Below are 21839 nucleotides of genomic sequence, written 5' to 3' on the forward strand. Positions count from 1 at the left end.
GCAGAGGATCTCTGTGAGTTCCACCAGCCTGTTCTACTGAGTGAGTTCCAGGACAGGCACCAAAGCTACACAGAGAAATCCTGTCTTGAAAAACAAAAAACAAAGAGGAACAAGAACAAGAAGAAAGCGAACATGTGTTGTAAGTCCACTGTTGGCTGGCTTGTTTAAGAAGTTCTAAAGGAGTAGGGCAAAAGTTTCCAGTGTTTGCTTTTGTAATGGGGCTGGGGTTACATGGGACAGTGTGTACTTACCCATGTAAGAGACCCTGGGTTCCATCCCCAGTACTGCAAATTACATGAGAAAACAACTTTCTTATTTCCTCAGTTTAAGAAATTGGCTATTTGTTAGATTTTTTCTAGATGTTAGGGCTAAACATTTTGTCTCTATTTTTCAGAATGAATACTGGTTGAGTTAATTGACTCTAAGGAGTTAACCAGATAGTTTAGATTGAAAAGAGGAATCTTCCAGTATAGATCACAAATGTCCTCTTTTGTGCAGTATACCAATTTTGGTGGCGGGGAGGACTTTCGTTGTCTGAAATAGGGTTTCATGTAGCCCAGGCTGCCCTCAAACTTGTATATAACAACTTTGAACACTTTTTTGTTTATTTGAGACAGGTTTTCTCTGTATAACAGCCCTGGCTGTCTTGGAACTAGCTCTGTAGACCAAGGATAGCCTTGAACTCACAGAGATCCGCCTGCCTCTGCTTTCCGAATGCTGGGATTAAAGGCACACACCACCACCACCCAGCAACTTTGAACTCTTGATCCTCCTGTTTTTACCTGCCAAGTACAGGATTTATAGGTACTACTATGCTGGGCCTTTTCTTTGTTTCTTAAATTTATTTTTATTTAGTTTTGTGACAAGATCTCATTGTGTAGCCCTGTGTAGCACAGGCTGGTCTACCATCTCTGCCTTCTGAAGATTGGAATTATGGGCTTGAGCCATCATGATTGGTTAACACTGGTTTTAGATGTTATCAACATATGAAATTTCTATCTTAAATTTCTTTGAATCCAGTTTTGACCCAAGGATCTGCCTTTTCAGTTATCTACTTAGGATCATGAGGCTGAGGGTGTTAGAGCTAGAAAGGGGCTTGACTATGTGAGATTAATGCCTTATGTTAACCATGAGAAGAACTGGCCCTTATGCCAGTTTGGAACCATTGCTCACATGAAGGTGACCCCAAGGCCATATACTTAGCTCCTGAAGCTTTGGCTTGAGCTTGGCTCTTCTGGCTCTAACCCCATCATTCTTTCCTCTAGGATCACAGCTACTGGGTCTTTTAAACAGATGTGATTGCTACAGAACCAATCCAGACAGGAGTGCCATGGGAGCAGATGTATTGTGGGGTGCAGTTAATTTTAGTTTGGCATATTGAAGGGCCATTCTGTAAACTTAGAGGAGTAGATTAAGCAGCAGGCATTGAGTTTGAGGATGATGGGGAAAGAGGTCCCCAGTTGGGTCTCTGTATCTAACCTAACCAGAAAGGGGCCTTGTCACTTGGAGGTGTTGGGTGTGGGGAAAAAGAAGAGACCTGGTTACAGGGAAAGCCAGCCAGATACAACCTGATGTCTACCAGAGGGGGAGGTGAATTTGGAGAGGAAGTGATTGAAAGAGAAACCCATGAAAAGTACAGTGATGTTACTGATAACAGTTTACCCAGAATGGTGGATCTACAAGGAATGAAAATCTGAGCATGGTGAGGTTTGGTGCCAGGGCTCTGTGCTGCTAAAAGAAATGGAGATGTTCACTGTAGCCCACAGCCTTCCTTAGATGGTCAGGGTTAGAAAATGAAATGCAGCAATACATTCACCATCTATGCCTGGGATCATGTTTTCATATACAGAAGTTATCAGCTATTAATCACAGGGCTGACAATGCCTCTGTCACCTAATTGTGCTCTTGTTCCTTCAGCCTGGAGTACTCGGCTACTTTGAGTTCAGTGGTTCACCTCAGCCCCCTGGCTACTTGACCTTCTTCACCTCAGCACTGCACTCTTTAAAGAAAGGTAAAACTGATGTGTTAAGACATCGGCACTGTAGCAGAGATGTACTATTTTGATATGTGATTATATTTTCTAATTTGCTAGGTCCCTTTCCTCAATATACTTTTAATAATTGTCTTGTTTAATTTCTATTAACAAAGCATTGTACTATTCCAAATATATTCTCTTGCTGGGCATGGTGGTGCATGCCTTTAATCCTAGCACTTGGGAGGCAAGTGAATCTCTGTGAGTTATAGGTCAGTCTGGTCTACATAGTGAGACCTTGCCTAAAAATTAATTAGTTAATAAAATAATCAAATATATTCTTTATTATATTTAGCATATTATTATAAAAAGTTTGACCTTTTTATGACAAAACTTTATTCTGTGCTTTAAATTTTGTTACGTTGTCATCTTTAGTGTGAAGTTGACAGGTTTTGGTCTGACTCACTGCCTACCTAATCTACTAGTTGGCTGTGCTAAGCCATAACTTAGAAGGACCCTTCCTTCACAGGGTGGTTTCCCAAGGTCGCAGGTATGCCACAGTACATCATGAGCCTACTGTCAGTTTCATGCTTCTCAGGTTCACGTTGTATGTATGAATTCCATATCCCCCTCCTCTTTCCATATTGTTTTGTGTTCTCTCAAGGTCATGACTGAGTCTGTCAGTTCTGTTGGCTGCATTCATCTATGTACTTGTCCCAATTCTTTTGTTACCACTGGAGCTTTACCCACACCTGGACTAGACAGTGGACACTTAGCTGTTTCCAGCCTCTGCCTTCCTCCTCCCATGATACCTTTTTAAATGATAGTTTTGTCCAAAACATAAAGTGCCCAAGTCCTCTACCTGTCAAACTCCTATTCATCCTTAATAGTCCAGCTCAAATATCATTCTTACAATTTAGTGACTAATAAGCCCCTTCCCCAATCTAAATTGAGTTTTTTGTTATTTCTCTCTACTTAACACATGCATGGATGCATTTATGAATGTAATTATAAAGTAATTTGTTTAATGTCTTTCAGCTTTCCCAGACTTAGGTTTTTGGGGGTAGGGAGCATGTGTTTTTCTCCAGTGGCTAGCATGTAGCTCTGGGTATTTGCCAAATGAGTGATCACGTTAATGGCTATACCATGTTACCATGATAGATTAACTATCTGTTTTGTTTGTTTATTTGGTTGGTTTTTGATACAGGTTCTCACTATGTAGCTCTGGCTATCCTGGAACTCACTGTATATACCAGGCTGGCCTCGAATTCAGAGATCCACCTGCCTCTGCCTCCTGAATGTTAGGATTAAAGTGTGTACTGCCACTGCCCAGTTTAACCATCTGTTTTTTTTTTTTTACTGGGCTTACTTCAGGCTTAAAAACTTATAACAGCATATCATTATTATATCAAACAATTATATTACTGACCATTGTCTTAGAGTTTTATATAGAGAATTGGCTATGCCACATTCTCTTTTCAGGAAGATAATGCGAGAGAAAAACAGTTACGTAAGTGTCCCCTGTCTACTTGAAAGACAGAGCTTCACAGCCTCAAGTGACTAAGGCTTAGAGAAATTTTCCTTCACTAGGGAAGTTTTTCCTGCACTAGGGATTGGACCCACTGCGTTATGCTCTTGCATGAGCTACCTCCCAACCCTCTTTTCATCTTGAGACAAAGTCTCCCTAAGTTGTCTAGGAGGACTTTGAACTTGCAATTCTCCTGCCTGCGCCTGCTAAACAGCTGAGATTGCAGAACTTTGCACTAGGTCTGGCTCCAGGTTTGAACTTTCAAAACAAAATATGACTTAAATAAGTTTAAGAAACACACATTCAAAGCTCTTCATGGAAAGCCATAAATAAAGTTATATATGAAAGGGAACCCAGTGACCCCCTAAAACAAAGACAGCATTCAAATTCTTGAGCTGAAGGTTATATTTTGGGATCATGAAAGGTTGTTTGGTTGCTTATATTAGCTGCTACTATGCCACATTAGTGAAATGAGCCATTCATCTTAAACTGCTCTTTCCTTTGGAGTTTTTCAGATTGAAAAGCCTTTCTAGATACAAGACAGCAACCTTCCTTCCCTCCTCTTCCTTTCTTAAAGCTAGAAGAGGGCAAAGCAGAGATAGATAAATAACATGGGGATGCTCAAGAGAGAGAGAGAACGCTAAAAATTACTCTAGTCAGTCATGCTGATAGCACTTACAGTTCTAGCTATTCAGGAAGTTGAGGGAGGATGATCATTTGAGGCCAGCCCTGGAAAACATAGCAGGACCCACTCCCCAGTATAAAAAGCATATAAAAACCTGGAAGAAAAGTATAGCTTGGTGGTAGTCTTCCCTTAGTTTGCACAGGGACCCTGGGTTCTATTCTCAGTATATCAAAAGCACAAAAAAACAAAAACAAAAACAAAACACGCAGAAGTGAATTCACAATGAAATGAGTATGTTTGGTGATTTGAAAATTTTTTTCCTGATACATGTGGTCTGATTTATCTTTTCTGTGTTCCCTTACAGTGTTGTGATTCTAGCTAGGTCTTAGGATCCTGCTGCATATGCAAACATGGGAGCTGAGATTCATGCCAATTAATCCTCGTTCACCCTGCTTTTTGTGACTAAGTTCCCACTTAAGCTTAATGTACCATTTTTTAAAAAAGATTTTATTTATTATGTATACAGTGTTCTGTCTGCATGTTTGCTTGCATGCCAGAAGAGGGCACCAGATCTCATTGTAGATGGTTGTGAGCCATCATGTGGTTGCTGGGAATTGAACTCAGGACCTCTGGAAATCAGTGCTCTTAACCTCAGAGCCATCTCTCCAGTCCAGTGAACCATTTTCTTAAGAAAAAAAAAAAAAACACATTTGGAATTATTTTTCCCCCAATATATATATTCTGAAGGATTACTTAAGACGAGTCTTGCCTTGAGCATCTGGATTTCTTCCCCCTTTTCTTTCTTACTTGGAAGGACAGTTATTTTCCTTATTGTTAATAGCAGAAGCACCTGATAAGCATGTGCTTACTTTTTTAATGGGATAGTTTCAAATGTAAATTGTAGGTTACTGTCCTGTTTAGAGTGTACACACAAATTGAGGCCTGGAAACATTTAACTGGATCAGTTGAGTTGAAGTGTTTAGACTGTTGTGTAGGGAGCAGATGCTCCAACTAAATGCATGTGTCTTCTCAGGTCCTCTGTGGCTTTTTGTGGGGAGTGGGAGTTGGGGGAGTCCTTGGACTGATCAGCTGACTTAATGATTGTCTTAGAAGTCAGGTGTGGTGGTTCTCATCTATAACTAGCACCCTGGAGGCAGAGGCAGCAGGATCTCTGAGTTTGAGCTATGTCTGGACTATATATCAGGCTTCAGGACAGCTAGGGCTACATAGAGAGACCCTGTCTCAAAATACAAACAAATGCAACCAAAATAAAATAAATGGTCTTAGAAATAGGATACTGAGTTCTGTCTTGTTGCTGAGGGGAGCACTCACAGTTGCCTCTGGGGGTGTGAGAATGGAATTGCAAGGTCAGCTTTATCACTGCCAAACAGCTGTTGTTTGATGTCTTTACACATTAGGATAAAGGAAATTAGGGGAAACTTGTATACTGTCTTAGCTCTGTAATTTGGTCTGTTCTTCCTCTTTACTGGTTGAACTTTCTCTTTTTGCTTGGTTGCATGTTCTGTTTTCCTGAGGCTCGCTCAGCTTTGGTGCTGCTTTGTCAGCTGGTGTAATTTGCCTGCTAGTAGATACGGCCAGGAGTCTGTAACAATAAGTCTTTCCACCAAGTTGCCTGAGTAGGCGCTTCCTGCCAGGCCGCTCAAGTTCCGCCCGCTGCCACCTTAAGGTCCCAAGTAACATAAAGAGACTTATATTAGGTACAAATGCTGCTTGGCCAATGACTAGGATTTCTCATCTGTTAGCTCAGTCTTAATTATCACAAATCTATATATTTTATAAGACTTGTCTTATTGAGGACACCTTCCACTGGTGCCCTCTCTTGCCGGCAGATCACATGGTGACTCCAGAGCAGAGACCAGGAGGAAGAGAGAAGGTAACAACTTCCTTCTTGTCCTTGCTTATATATGAGTCTCCCTGCTATGTCACTTCCTGCCTGGATCACCACTTCTTTACTACATTTCCCAGAATCCTCCTTGACTCCTAGTCCCACCTAACTTGCTGCCTCATTGGCCAAACAGTACTTTATTTATCATCCAATAAGACAAACACATACACAGAAGCACTTCCCCCATCAGGAGCCCCTTGTTGTCTTTCTGCCGGTTATTTTCCCAGCCTCCTTACTGCTAGGAAATAATGCTAGCATTAGTGTTACTTATCTATTTGGTGTTTATGTGTGTATTTGTGTGTGTATATGTTGTTGGTTGTTTTATTACTCTTTTGTTCTTTGTTCTTTTGGGAGGCCTGCCACCCAGCTCTCAAATTAATCTCATACGGAGGCTTATTCTTTTTTTTTGTTTTGTTTTTTGTTTTGTTTTTTGAGACAGGGTTTCTCTGTGTAGCTTTGAAGTATATCCTGGCACTCGCTCTGGAGACCAGGCTGGCCTCAAACTCACAGAGATCCTCCTGCCTCTGCCTCCAGAGTGCTGGGATTAAAGGCATGTGCCACCAACGCTTGGCTGGAGGCTTATTCTTAAGGAGGTATATTCTTAATTATAAATGCCCCGCCTTAGCTTGGTTACTTTCTTGCTGGTTTTTCTTAATTTAAATTATCCCAAGTACCTTTTGCCTCTGGGCTTTTTCTTTTTCTTTCTTTCACTTTTACTCTGGCTGGCTGGGTGGCTGGGTGTCTGGCTCCTGACATCCTCCTCTCCTTGTTCTGTCTTGCTCCTTCCTTTTCTCCTTCCAGATTTCTCCTATTTATTCTCTCTGCCTGCCAGTCTTGCATATCCTTTCTCCTGCTTTGATATTGGCCGTTCAGCTCTTTTTTAGACCACCAGGTGTTTTAGACAGGCAAAGAATCACAGCTTCACAGAGTTAAACAAATGTAACATAAAAGAATACAACACATTTTTACATCATTAAAACAAATGTTCCACAGCATAAAAAATTTAACACACCTTAAAATAATACTCCATGTATATGTGTGCCATGTGTGTGCAGTGCCAACAGAGTCCAGAAGAGGATGTTGGAGCCCATGGAGCTGGAGTTACAGAGTTACAGGTAGCTGTGAGCCATCTAAAGTGAGTCCTCTGGACAAGTAATAATACATGCTTTTAACCGCCGAGCCATCTCTCTAGCCCCACTAGCATTATTTTTGACATAGTTCTGAGCCAGGCATAGTGTTGCACACCTACAATATCAGCATTTGGGAGGCAGAGGCAGAAAGAAAGATCCTATGTTCGAAGTCAGCTTAGGTTGTATTGCAAGATCTTGTCTCAAACAAACACACCCAACTGGCTCTTTTTCTTGATTTATTTCTTTCTGAAAATCCTATTAGATTTTTCTTGAAATTTAACATTTATTTTTCACTGTTTGGTTTTATTTTGGCCTAAATGGGGAGCACAGTTGATATTTTCCCTTTTCATTGGCTAATCAGTTGTACCATTTACAACTTTTCTCTGTCATGGTAGTACTTGCTTTAGCACAGACTACAGTCTGTAGTGCTTATGGGTCTGTTTTGGTGTTTTCTTTTAGTCTAGATTTCTACTTTGTGCTACGATTTGATTGGTTGGTCCATCAGTTTTTGATACATAGTCACGTTGTATATCTCATGTAGGCCTAGAACTTTCTTTGTAGACCAGTCTGGCCTCTAGCTCTTAATACTCTGCCTCTACTTCCCAAATACAGATTACAGAGTCATACCATCTACACTCTGCGGTGACCAGAGTAAATATGATGAATTTATGGCTTTATAAGCTGTTATTACTTGGTAAAGCATGGAATCTACGTTTTCTAGTTCTTGTGGATTTTTTTTTTTTTAATACATCCATGCCTTTGGCTAGATTAGCATTGGAATTATATTAAATGTGGGATTTGGCTTGAAGTCAGCTCATAGGGTCATAATGTTTATCTTCCCTTTCTTGGTCATAGCATGGTTATTCATTTAATTAAAGCTTCCTTTTGGTTCTTCAGTGTAGGTCTCAGAAGGCTCACATTAATACTTAGTCATTTCCAGGTGTTAAGTACTTAACTTTGGGCTTGCACCCTGTGTGCTTCTAGGACCTAAAGGAACAGCACTTGTCCTTTACTCTTCCAGACAGCAGAGACTTATTCTTAGAACCATTTAATGTCAGTAATCTTTATTGTTCTTTTGCTTAAAGAATCTAATAGCTGGCCATGGTGGTTCATGATTATAATCCTATCACTTGGGAGGCAGAGGCGCCACCTGATTGTGGTAGCTTTTTAAAAAGAGATATGTAATGGTTTTTGTCTTTTTTTTTTTTTTCTAGTGCTAGTGATGGAAATCAGGACCTTCTGTGTGCTAGGCAAGAGCTCTACTATTAAGCGATATATCTCCAGTCCTTTCAAGAAAAATAAAAATGTTTTTTTAGATCATCTCACTCTGTAGTCCAGATTGGCATAAAATACAGGGCAAACCTCCCACATCAACCTCACAAATGCTTAGACAAAAGTCCTTGCCCCTTGCAGCAAATTTTGGTTTTTCATTTCATCTGATTGACAAAAGAGATGCAATCTTGGGGAAGAGGAGAGGCAGTGAACTGGAAGCTGACGGTGTCTGACTCTAGAATAAGATCATTAATTTTTCTTTGATTGAGTTTATCTGTGTGGAAATTTGGAAGTTGGAGATGGAGGGCTGGTGCCTGTTTTATATGTCTAGGTTAATTTGTGTGTGAATAAACAGTACCCTTGAAGTCTGTAGTTCGTTAGGAACTACACTCCTGCTTGGAAGTGCCCAGATAAGCATAGTTTGCTTTTGAAAAACTCCATCTGCAGAAGGAATTCTGTCATTTGACTGCCCTTATGTGTGTCCACCTGAGTGTACTTGTACAGGTGTGCATCTGCTTGTTGAAGCCAGTAATTGGTGTCATATATCTTCCTCAATTGCTCTCTATCTTTTGAGACAGGGTTTCTCTCTGAATCTGGTACTTACCAGTTGGCTAGACTGGCTGGCTAGTGAACTCTAGGGATCCATTGCACCTACTACCCAGAGATTACAGACACATGTGACCATGTTGGCTTTTTTATGTGGTACTTGGGATCTGAACTCAGCTTGTCAGGCTTCCTGGAGCCCCTTTTCTGTCCCTTCCTACTTTTTCTCTCCCTGGTTTCTCACTGTCTGAAACAAGAAACCCGATGAACTGAATTAAAATTTACATGGTACCTAAATGTCATTTGAAAATACACAGAATTATTAATTAATGATAATAATTTCCATTCTTTTCTGTTACCTTGCTTTGTGCCATTAGTTTGATCATCATGTTGAATATTAAAAATTGTCTATTCATGAGCTGAGATAGGAAAATTGCCTGAGCCCAGGAGTTTGAGCCCACCCTATTTGGTTGCTGGGAACTGAGCTCTGGTCCTGTGCAAGAGCAGCAAGTGCTCTTAACCACTGAGCCATCTCTCCAACCCCACATGTACAGATTTTTAAATTACATTCCTTAAAGAATATAGCATAAGAGCTATATTATCTAGAGTGAATTCAAAGCACACAAGTAGATACAAAGGTAATATGCAAATGCCATGCCATTTTCTATAAGGAACTCTGGACACCTTAGTTGTTGGTCCCCTCAGGGATTCTTGGGATTCATCTCCCAGAGATCATGACTGTACTGTTCTTTTTTTCCTCCAGTTTCCCCAAGTCCTGAGAGATTGGGCAGCTGTAATGTTTTAATGGTTGTTTTGTAAGAAACAGAGGAGTATCTTCTGGTTGCAGTATAGGTGCTCTATTCTGTCTGGTGGCATCTGGTAGAACTAAGTGGGGAACCATGATTTGCTGATAAAAGCGAGTTTTTGCACAGGAACAAGCCCTTTCCATGTGCTTACTTGTAAATAAAGCTTCTCTTGAGTGCTTTTAGAGGGGACTAAGATATAGTTCAGTTGGCAGAGAGCTTGTCTCACATGCACAAAGCCTTGGCTTCAATTCTTAGCATTGTATAAACCTTTAGTAATGGTGCACTCGTGTAATCTCAGCACTTTGGAAGCGTAGGCAGGAGTTCAAGTCATCTTTAGCTAGCTTGAGGCTAGCCTGAACTACATGAGACAGTTTTTTATTTTTTTATTTTTATTTTATGTATACAAATGTGCCTACTACTCACAGAGGCCAGAAGTATGTGTAGGGTCCCTTGGAACTAGATTTACAGATGGTTGTGAGCTACTTATGTGAGTGATGGGAACAGAACTCTGGCCCCCTGGAAGAAGGAGCAAGTGCTCTTCACATCTGAGCTACCTCACTAGGCCAAGGGACCTTGTTACAAAACAACGAAAAAGAGTTGTGAAGGCAATGATGGCACACGCCTGCAGAGGCAGGTGGATCTCTGAGTTCAAGACTAGCCTGGTCTACAGAGCAAGTTCCAGGACAACCAGGGCTGTTGCATAGAGAAACCCTGTCTCAAAAACAAAACAAAACAAAACAAAACAAAACAAAACAAAACAAAGCAAACAAATAATCACAGGCAGGTAAGGAAACCTCTACTCTCCACAACATTCTTTTTCTTTTCTTTTCTTTTTTTTTTTTTTTAAAGTTTTAGAATATAAAGGCCTGCCTAGCCAGGCCAAATTGGGTGTTGTATTACCTTTCTTGGTAATTAGGTCTGATTCTTGAGACTTTGGGCTTAATAGTTCTCTGTGGGTTACAGATGAACTTTCATGAACCATATATTTTTTGCACTCAGTACCAACTCATGTGGACAATAGGTATGTGTCTCCATAGTGAGGGGACACAGGTTTGTCAGGTAGGCTTTGGCTTTCCAGCAGGACAAAAGGCTCAGCAGGGCACTGCCTCCAGGTGACTGTGAGAGACTCTGCTGGGGGAAAGCCAAACTCTCTCGGGTATTGTCACTTCAGCTCAAGGAGGATCAGAATTAAATTGAGTATAGGTCTTTCCATTCCTTGAGCTTGTGTACTTAGAAAATGACTCCATTTTCACTTTCTAGTTGTTTTGTGGTATTTTTTTCTTATTTTTGGGGTATGGTTTTTTCTTTCCAATATTTAGAAGTTGAAATATACATACACGCCTAGACAAAGAACCAAGAGCATTGAACATCTGAAAGAAATCTAAGGGTTCACAGAATAAAATCATAGGCTTACAGTTGCACATTTGTGTAAGATCCACTCCAGTTTGGGTCTGTACATGAGCCCCTGTTAACAGAGCTGAATATATATGGTAAGCTGGTGTTGGAACATTTTTGTGGGCCAGGTTTTCCCTGGGTGATGCAGTCTTTACTGCCACCTTTTGAGATATAAACTGTTCTTAACCCAGCTTAAAAAATTGGGAAGCTGAGCTGGGCGTTGGTGGCGCACACTTTTAATCCCAGCACTTGGGAGGCAGAGGCATGTGGATCTCTGTGAGTTCTAGGCCAGCTTGCTCTCCAGAGCGAGTACCAGGATAGGCTCCAAAGCTACACAGAGAAACCCTGTCTCGAAAAACCAAAAAAAAAAAAAAAATTGGGAAGCTGAAGTTCTGAGATAGTGGTTAATGTCTAAAAGTCTACTTTTAAACTCCAGAACCTGTGATTGTTGATTTCACATGGTGAAATTTCATTTCACAAGAGCAATGAAATGACATTCTAATCAGGCGGTCTTGAGATGGGATGTTATCCTGGTGTCTGGGTAGCGGGTTCTGATGATGTAATCAGAATTCTTGCATATTGATTGAAAGGCAGAACAGTATCAGTGTTGTGTTATGAGAAGGAGTTGACTGGCCATCACTAGCTTGAAGGCTGGTTAAGAGGCTGCAGCCAAGCAGTGTGGACAGCTGACAGTAGCTAGAAGGATTCCCTCTAGAACAGTGGTTCTCAACCTTCCTAATGCTGTGACCCTTTAATTCAGTTCCTCATGTTATGGTGACTCCCCAACCATAAAATTACTTCCATTGCTATTTCATAACTGTAATTTTGCTACTGTTATGAATTATAATGTAAATATCTATGTTTTCCAATAGTCTGAGGTAACCCCAGTGAAAAGTTATCCAGCTCCTCAGGGGCCATGACCCACAGGTGAGAACCTATACTTTAGAGCCCATGGAAGGAACATGTTCTGTTGACACACGAGGTTGGTTGTAGTCCAGTGCATCTCATTTTAAATAACTGACCCTTTATAATCCTAACATCATTAAATATCTGGTAATTAGGTATAACACAACTGTAAATACAGAAGCTGAGATAGAGCTCACCCCTTCCAGCCCTGCTCCCTTCTTGGAACTCCTATTGCATTCATAGACACCCTTTATCTTAATTTTCTCTTAGATTTTAGTAATAGCTTTCTAACAAGGAACTCCGCACAGAGAACAAGTCACTCTAGTGGCAGACATTCATGGCCCAGGCACCCCCTTCTCAGTGATCTTCAGTTTCTCATTGGAAGAATAATGGAATTTTCCTTTTGAAAATTCCATGATCTGTCAGGCGGTGGCACATGCCTTTAAGCACTCGGAGGTAGAGACAGGTGGATCTCTGTGAGTTCGAGGCCAACTTGGTCTACAGAGTGAGTTCCAGGACAGCCAGGGCTGTTGTTACACAGAGAAACCCAGTCTTGAAAAACCAAAAAAAAAAAAAAAAAAAAAAAAAAGAAAAAGAAAAAGAAATACCATGATCCTTCTACAGTAATCATAGGCCTGTGAAGTAAGAATGGTCTTCACATTTATAGAGGATTGTCTTGAGGGAAAGAAACACCTCATGCGGCTGACTCAACTAGCACATAGTACATCCTGAAATAGGTGGAGGAGGGCTTGTAAGCAGATGTTCAGCCTGGAAAGCCCTTCCTTCTCCAAGGAAGTTTTGCGCATTTAACACTGTGCTTTGGGATTTAAAGAGCAGGACTGCTGCTGCGCAGGTGTATATTTTACTGCCATGAAGATATGTGGCAATGCCTGTTTAGTTCTGTAGTTTATGGTCTTCTAAAACAGTGTATCTGGAACTGTATTGCTCTTCCCTCTTGTCCAGCTCCCAAGAAAGGATGTTCCCTGTTTACTTGGGCAGTATTTTGGCAAGCACTGGCACGTGTCTGTGGTGCCCAAATGTCAGATGTCTTCCTATATACGGTTATTTTAGTTTTATGTGAAGAACCATGAAAAATATACAAACCTCAGAGTTACGTTCTAGGGGAACATGGAAGGACTGGCAATAGTTTATGCATAGGAAATAAGCATTTGTGCAGTGTGTCCACTTCTGTGAAGGACTTTCATTTAATAGACATGTTTATCATTGGAGTCTGAGCTCACCATCATAAGTATACTGGGGAGGGAGTCACCAGCTACACTGGAAGAGTTGTTACCCTCTTTTAACATAATCCTCTTATCTCCTTTTCCCAATTCATCAAAAACCCCGTGGGGAGGGGAGAGAAATTAGAAGTTAATGAGAATAAAATAAGGGTTGTTTCCAGGCCACACTGGTTTGCCTATTGGAATGTCACTGTTTCCCAATATAAATAAGAAAGAAAAATTTGCCCAGAAGAGAAATTTCCCTAGAGGTAAATTATGTCTTAGTCATACTGATTAAATGCCATGTAGCTTAATCTGGTGATACTTAGTTATGAAGTAGACCATGACATACTTATCATTAGGTATCTGTATGCTATGTCTCTTGACCCAGTCAGTATTCCTTTTTTGTTCAGATCCCAGAGAGATTAGCTCACACAGAAGTCTCCTGGAGGTCTAAGAGTTCTGCCTTGTTCAGTTCTGGCCTGTTTGTTTTGGGGGGATCTTGGGTACAGTACTCCCAGCATACCAAACACTGTAGGCCTCTGAGACAGTTAAATTGTATAAGCTAGTTTGTAGTTAAGAGTCTGACATCTCTTTCTGAAGGAGTGGGGGAGGATATGACATCTTTGGTGGTAATTACCCCAGTGTTGGAGGGGTACTGGTGGGGAAGTTCAGGAGGACCTGTCCTGTGTCCTTCACAGATACCTGGCCATTATTAAGACTGGTTTGCTGCTGCATGGATCATCAGACTAAAATAGGCTTAATTCCTCACTGCAGGTGTTTCATGTGTACAATAGCCACACTGGGCATGCACGGTTGCAGGATGCCTCTAAGTGAAAAACCCTTGTTGAATTAAGGATATGATGTTTTCTGCAGGCTTTTTTTTTTTTTTTTTTTTTTTGAGGTGGGGTTGGTGTTCAAGATAGGGTTTTTCTGTGTAGCCCTGGCTGTCCTGGAACAGGATGTAGGTTGGCATCAAACTCTGCCTCTGCCTCTGCCTCCCTAGTGCTGGGATTAACATCACACCTGGTCTTCTGGTCTGTTTTCTTTTCTTTTCTTTTCTTTTTTTTAATTTTCAAGACATATTTATTTATGAAATCATTTGAAGTTGATCTGCACAATTTCAACACGAACTTTATTTAAAAAAAAAAAAACCCTGTGACATAATGTATTTGTCTCTAGAAAAGTCTTATTTACACATCAAGGAATAAAGGTTTTTTGTTTTTTGGGTTTTTTGTTGTTTTGTTTTTTTATGTAGATCTCAGCAGAACAATCCATCACACAGTCCTAGCATTCTAGGAATACTCCAGCAAGGGAATCCAAAGGGAGCTGCTGTCCTTCTCAATCATACTCAGAGAATCGAATGTGCTGACTGGCTTGTTGAGTCTTGGCCAGTCTAATCTTCTCAGCTTTGATGATTAACTTCTCCGTGCCTCTTTTCTTTTCCTGAGGTTGATTAAGTTTGGCCTGTCTATCTACCAAAATCTTCTGCCAGTACCTCTGCTCATGATCACCTGAAAGGACCTCGAGGTTCCAACAGTGCTTCTTTCTGATTTCAGTCTGTGCACTCATTACTGCCTGAGCATCCTCAGGAGTTTTGAACCGGGCATGGCATTCAGTATCTCCTTCTAGCAAATCAGCGTAAACAACTTCTGAGACTTCAGCCAAAATATCCTATACAATATCATGTTTGACTTAGAGCACATGGAACTATCTTTCAACATTTTACAATAACCAACCCTTGTCTGTTTTCTAATGAAAGTAGCTATTCTTAATCTTTCTTCAACATTTGAAAGGTTAATATTTTGCCTTGTTTATGTGGTTCATGGCTCAGAAGGTATGTGCTCTCCCTAATATTAAACTGAAATTTTAATATTTAATACTGACTTTAAGGCAAATGGTACTTAACAAAACAGGCTGAGGTGAGAACATTCAGAAAGCCCCTAACAAAATCCTTGACGCAAGCATGAGAGTCCAGATTGACCTGAATGAAAACCACGGGAAATTTCACCTTTTTCATTCTTGCACTCTACATGGTGGATGGTGACAAACATGTGTACAAGAAACAGGAAAAGTGTCTGAAGCTGTCCCTAGGGTGCATGGCAATTGAAATGGGGTAGTCTGTTATTGGCAAAGAGCCCCAACCCTGTAACAAATGGCCAGGAGCTTAGACTGAGGTGTCAAAGTAAGATGGCTGACCACTCAAAGCCTACCAGACTGCACAAGCATAAGCCTTCTGCTGCTTCCCCTCATGCTATGTTCATGGAGCATATCCTGTGGTACACTGAGTGGCTCCGTGAGCTCTAGGGACACAGGGTCAGTGACTTAGCACTTAGAACAAGCACCAAACAAGCCAATTGTCTGTCCCTCCCTGTGTTCTCCAGGAGTAGGTGGCCACAGTTCAGGCTCTGGTCACCTGTATCTGATTAGCTATTGGCACATGCAGCTTTTCCTTATCTAGATATTCTTGTAGGAGCTTGACATATTTGTAGTCCTCTTTGGTACCATTTGCCTCTGTGTGGTTACTAGAGATCTGAAACTGGCTAATGACCAAGCTACTAATGGACTAAATGAATTTTTTTTTTTTCTTTTCGGTTTTTTGAGACGGGTTTCTCTGTGTAGCCTTGGCTGTCCTGGAACTAGGTCTATGGATCAGGCTTGCCTCAAACTCAGACCTGCTTGCCTCTGCCTAGATTAAGAGCATGCACTACAATACCCAGCTTTTTTGGGGGGGGGGGTAAGGGAGGAGAGAATATGAGTTTCAATTTATTTTAAATTCTTGAACATATTCAAAGTTTTGTTTTATTTTTTTCCTTTGGACAGACTCTCATGGAGTGTAGTTAACCTCAAACTCCCTACATAGCTGAAGATGACCATGAACTGATCCTTAAACTTCCTATTATGCCTTGTTTTTATAGTACTTAATTAAAATATTGAAAATTCATTACTTTTAGAAAAGAATTCATTTATAAGTGACAAAAAGTACTGTTGTAGAGCATGCTAGTGCTTGCTTTAACAGGGTACACTCACATTATTCTTAGACTGTAAACTTTTTATGTTGATCCAAGTGTTAATTATTCACATGAGATTGCAAACTTGAGATACTTCTTGAAAATTCCACCATTCCAGGAGCTTCACCAGAAGAATGATTTTTATAATGTCTTTATATGTAAAAAGTAAAGTTTTAGAATTGCGGTATGTTGGAATTGTTAGGCTCTGCTTTGCTCAGGCCACCTTTCCATTCATACTGATGCAGTTAGACTGACCTTTGAATAGCCTCATTCAGCCTCTGGGTCAGGCTGCCACTTTTTATTCTTCTGCTGCAGCATATCATGACTTCGGCAGTCCACCAAATCAGTGTCCTTATTGGCTAAGGCTAATTTTCCTGTTCTAACTACAGCTGATCGACAGGATTCAGCCTACTCAGGTATATTCAGGATACCCTACTCAGGTATCCGGGGTCCCAGGCCACGACTGCGGTCACCCCAATCACCAGGCAGATTCGAGAGCTTGCTGCAAACTGCACGAGGCTTTATTGTAATTTAACAAGCTAACCCCATGTTAGCTCGGGTCTTTCACCCACCCGCCATGGCGGATGGCTAGCAAAAGACAGCTCGAACGGCTGCGTACCGATCTTGTAGGGCAGCATAAGGGGAGTGTCTAGGGGTATGCACAGGCTCATGATTGGTGTGCCTCCAGGCTTGGAGGGCTTGCCCTGTGTTGATTGGTCAACTGGTTGTTATGGCCCATAGGTCCTCCCAGGGTGGTTGCTATGCTTTGTGCGTCATTGCTGTGCACTTATCCGTAAAGCACACCTAGGGTCTTAAAGTATAGCGCCACCATAACTTCTGATTGGTTCCTTGTCACGAGGCAGGCATCTGACTTTCTAGTGACTAACTTCTGATTGTTTCCTTGTCACGAGGCAGGCATCTGACTTTCTAGTGTCTAGGACAAGGTCATAGAAGCACGTGTTCGGCCGTTATGGCTGCCAAAAGGGAAGCTGGTCCCTTCACAGTGTCATTTAGGTGCTAGCAGTTCATACTTTATCTTAGGTGCTGCTTTTTTTCCCCCTGATATTTTCATTATCTTAACTTAATGTGTTTACAATTTAAACTTTTAAAAGGGACTTGGGGAATGGCTCAGTGATAGAGTGCTTGCTAGCATGTGGAAGGCCCAGGGTCCATCCCTAGGACCATAGCATACACATTTCTTTCCCCTCTCTCTCTCATCAGCCTCTTCTGCAAGAGCCTGGTGCCTTTCAGTGGGGATTGACACTTGGAGATGAAGATCTGAGTGCTGGGTGTACTTTTTGGCAGTATCAGGGAGACCATACTTCAAGATCTAGCAGATAGAGCTAGGAAGCATATGTGTTTATGCCCTCGTGATACGAAAGCATCCATATTTTTATATTACATACATAATGAACAAATTAAAAGCCAGCTTATACAATGTTCTTTGATTCCAGTGTAGCATACTTTAACCTTCCCTCCTACAGTACAACTTCTTACCCTACTAGTAAATATCCTGGTGCCCAAGGTGACAGTATACTTACATATAAAGAAGTAGTAGTAGTAGTTTCAAAATTGGTAGTTTATAGCCTTGTGGGAAACATATTTCTTGATGAGATTTATTGACTTGGTCCTTATCTCTTTGCTCTTAATTTTACAGTCCTCTAGTTACTGAGGTTGGCTCTTTCCCCTGCACTCCTCACTGTGGTGTTAACCATTTGCAGTTACGTTTATTTGCTAGTGTCAGCATTCTACAGTAGGTTCTCTCCATTTCCCCTGATTTAGTTTTTGGATTATGTGAAGCATGACTGTGGCTCTGAGTCAAGTGCAGACAGTCCTGCTCAGGGATATGCAGGCCTCCTTACAAACCACTCTTTTTACTTTCTGGTTTATTCTTCCTGTATTTCTCTTGTGTCATTTTAAACTTGTTAGGTTTGTGTTTAGAATTGTTTACCAGGGTAAAGACACATTCCCACTATTCTGCTTAGCTCCTCCTCTTCTGGCAATGCTGGAAGGTAGGGTTTGGGACTGAAGAACACTTTTTTTTTTTCTTTTTTTGGTTTTTCAAGACAGGGTTTCTCTGTGGCTTTGGAGGCTGTCCTAGAACTAGCTCTTGTAGACCTGGCTGTTCTTGAACCCACAGAGATCCTCCTGCCTCTGCCTCCCGAATGCTGGGATTAAAGGTATGCGCCACCAACGCCTGGCTTTGAAGAACACTTTTTTTTGTTTGTTTTTGAGATAGGATCTCACTATGTAACAGCCCTGGCTGTCCTGGTACTCACTCTGTAGACCAGGCTGGCCTCAGACACACTTTCTATCCACTAATTTCTGCCTCCAAGTGCTGGGTGGGACTAAACCTGTGCACCACCACACCTGGTTGAGGATGACACTTTTGTGTGTTGAATGCCTTCATATTTTTATACTTTGGCTTCTTGGCTATGAGTTGGTAACATTCAAAGTTTACGACCTTATTTAACATCTGTAATAAGGCAGGGAGGATAGAAAAGGACACAATCTTCCCTCTACTGTCTTACTCACCCCTTTATTTTAGAATTAATTGTTCAAACACTACAGTATTGCATGTTCTTGAAAAATAGTAAAGACTAAGCAGATAAGCGCTCTTGCTACCAAGCCTGACAGCCTGAGTTCTATCCCCAGAACTTATATCAGAGGTGGTCCTTTAACCTCTGTACTGGTATGTGGCAGGTCCACACACAGTAAATTTAAATTTAGTTATTTGTTAATTTTTAGTAACAAAAGCACCACAGATGAGGATATAACTCTCTTTGTGTCCCAACACCAAACCAGTTTTACTCCCCTTAGAGATAGGTCTTTAAATTTTGCCCAGCTTGGTCTTAAGCTCCTCCTAGGCTCAAACATTCCTCTTGCCCCAGTCTTCAGAGTGTCTGGGCTATTGTGTGCAACTGTATCCCCTTTCAGGTTCTTTATACACTTTTACTCCCATGTGCCCATAAGGAAAGAATACTGTTTTCCAAGTATAAGGTTTTTGTTGTTGTTGTTGTTGTTTTTAGACAGCAATTCTGCTGTCTTGGAGGTATTTCTGTGCTTTATGATACTTCTGCCTCCTCATCCCTTCCATTTGTACAGCTAGTGTCTGCTAGCTAGTGTCCCTGAGTGTGACTCCTAGGACATACATGAGATGTCCTCATTCCTTCCATCTGTACAGTGTCTGCTAGCTAGTGTCCCTGAGTGTGACTACTAGGACATATGTGAGACCTCCTCATCCTTTCCATCTGTACAGTCAGTGTCTGCTAGCTAGTGTCCCTGAGTGTGACTCCTAGGACACACAAGAGATTGCTACTGGTATCCCTTCTTGGTTCCTAACAGTGCACAAACTTCTTTCTCAAGTCCCAGATTTTACCTTCTTGTATCAGAGCTTCCATTGCTCTGCTGGCCATTGATACTCCCTATTTCCTAAGCCTATATTTCAGGTAGTTTGGCAAAAGTGGTATTGTTTTGCTTTACTCTAGATGAGTTTGAACATTTTTCAATGTAAGGGTTAGCCAGGTCCATTCCCTTTCTGTGATGTGCCCATTTTAATCATTTTTATATGTCAATTTGTTTGAGTTCTCTGTATATACTAGACTCATTCATTTCACATATATTTAGTGGCATGCAATGCCACTCAGTTGGTAGAGTGCTTGCCTAGAATGCATAAAACCTTGGGTTTGATCCCTGGTAACCCATAAACTTTTTGTGGTGACACATTCCTATAATTCCAGTCCTGGGAAGGTGGAAGTAGGAAGATAAAAAAGTTCAGAGTTATCCTCATCCAACTAGTAGGGTACCAGCAATAAATAAGAGCTTGAATTCTTAAGAGGAATTTGGATGAAGGAAAATGTAAATAAATAAGACAATATAGGTACTTAAAAGTGCCATCAAGATAGGATAAAGTCCCAACATCTTCCCAGAGCTTCCATCTCCTGGGCACTTGCTATTAGGTGGGTAGTCAGGGAAGGGGAGAACAAGATAAGTGAAGAGAAGAAGCTGGCTGTGTCCAGAGACACCAGCTTGTACCTTGGCTCAGAGGTAGGTTTGTCTGAGCAAGGGGAACAGGGTAGCAAAGCAGACAGGCCAGCTCACTGCAGGTGGTTGTAGCCTCCTCAGCCTAAGTGACTGGAGTGAAGACTCCAGCTTCTACAGCTGGTCCTCCTGGGGCCAGGCCAGGTTAGCAACAGCCTTGCCCTAGGGGATAGGCACATTAGGACTGGATCAATGGGTTTGTGATTGTTTTAAGGCCTAGGCCTCCTCTTTAATAAAGGAAAATTTTCTGTTTCAGATTACCTAGGAACAATACGATTTGGGGTTATCACAAATAAACATCTTGCGAAACTGGTATCCTTAGTACACTCTGGAAGTGTGTATTTACATAGACATTTCAACACATCACTTGTAAGTATTTTAAAATCACATTCGTATTAGTGCAGTGGTTCTTAACCTTATTGTAGGTCACAGACTCAATGAGAACTGGACAAAATGTATGGACCTCTCCCTAGGAAAGAGCAAGTGATTTTATGTGCAAATTGAGAATTCCTATAAGCCCACCCTAGAGCCCAGCCCCTGGTAAAAATCTGTGCATTAGGGGGCTCTTGAATGCATTGTTTAGATCTTGTTTTCTTAGCACTTAGATTGTGATACAGCTTTGTCAGTTGCCCTTTTTGAGTGAAACTGTGGTTACTCAGTTGGTGATTTCTTACTGTAGGCCCACGTTCTCTGAGATTAGTTTCCACTGGGCAGTGTTGTTCATTTGTTCTTATATGAAGAGCAGGAATGTGAGGGGCTTTTCTCCTACAATAACAGTGGAAGTTCTTGTCAAGACATAGGGAGAAGTGGGTAGCTTCTCACCTCAGAGATCCTAGGTTCTCATTTCTCCTTTGTTCCCTGATTTCATTTGCTTTTTTGCTGGGACTGCTGCTACTTACCTACTTCTGAGTGTTAAGCTTCACATCTGTGTCCTTGCAACTTCCACAGTCGTTGCTGACAGGTTATTTTTCTGAAGTATTTTATTTTTAGTTACATTTATTAATTTTGTCACATGCACATATGCGCGTGCACACACAGAGACACACACACAGACACAGACACACAGACACAGACACACAGACACACACACAGACACACACACAGACACACACACAGACACAGACACAGACACAGACACAGACACACACACACACACACACACACACACACACACACGGAGGTCCAAGGACAATTTGCAGGAGTTGATTCTTTCCTTCCATCATATATGTCCTAGGAATGGAACACAGTCATCAAGTTTGGCAGCAAGTGCCTTTATCTACTGAGCCCTCTTGCTGGCCCTCTGAGGTGTTTTCATTGTTGGCAGGATTGCTGGCTTTCAACAGGATCATTGGCTTTGAGATCCAGTGATTATTTCTGCCCTTAGCTCAGGGTCATGGGTCTTTCCAATTGCTGTTGAGCCCTCACCAAAGAGTGCCCCCTGTTTGCCAGCCATTTTAGCACCTGCCTAACTCTCATATCTTGGA

At 41.4% G+C, this 21839-nt stretch overlaps 1 protein-coding gene across 4 annotated transcripts in view; it reads left to right on the forward strand.

The window, feature by feature from the left end:
- The window catches only part of Txndc11 (thioredoxin domain containing 11), a 63543-nt gene that overhangs the window by 22130 nt on the left and 19574 nt on the right, over nt 1–21839 (forward strand). For 3 of the 4 annotated variants that reach the window (XM_027424782.2, XM_027424781.2, XM_027424783.1), the window contains 2 exons: nt 1918–2011; nt 20612–20724. In XM_027424782.2, coding sequence (XP_027280583.1) covers nt 1918–2011; nt 20612–20724 — 207 coding nt within the window. The remainder of the gene's footprint in view (nt 1–1917; nt 2012–20611; nt 20725–21839) is intronic. The other variant, XM_035447250.1, reaches the window with a different exon arrangement.

Source organism: Cricetulus griseus, chromosome 7, assembly GCF_003668045.3.
Source record: "Cricetulus griseus strain 17A/GY chromosome 7, alternate assembly CriGri-PICRH-1.0, whole genome shotgun sequence".
NCBI classification, from domain to species: domain Eukaryota; kingdom Metazoa; phylum Chordata; class Mammalia; order Rodentia; family Cricetidae; genus Cricetulus; species Cricetulus griseus.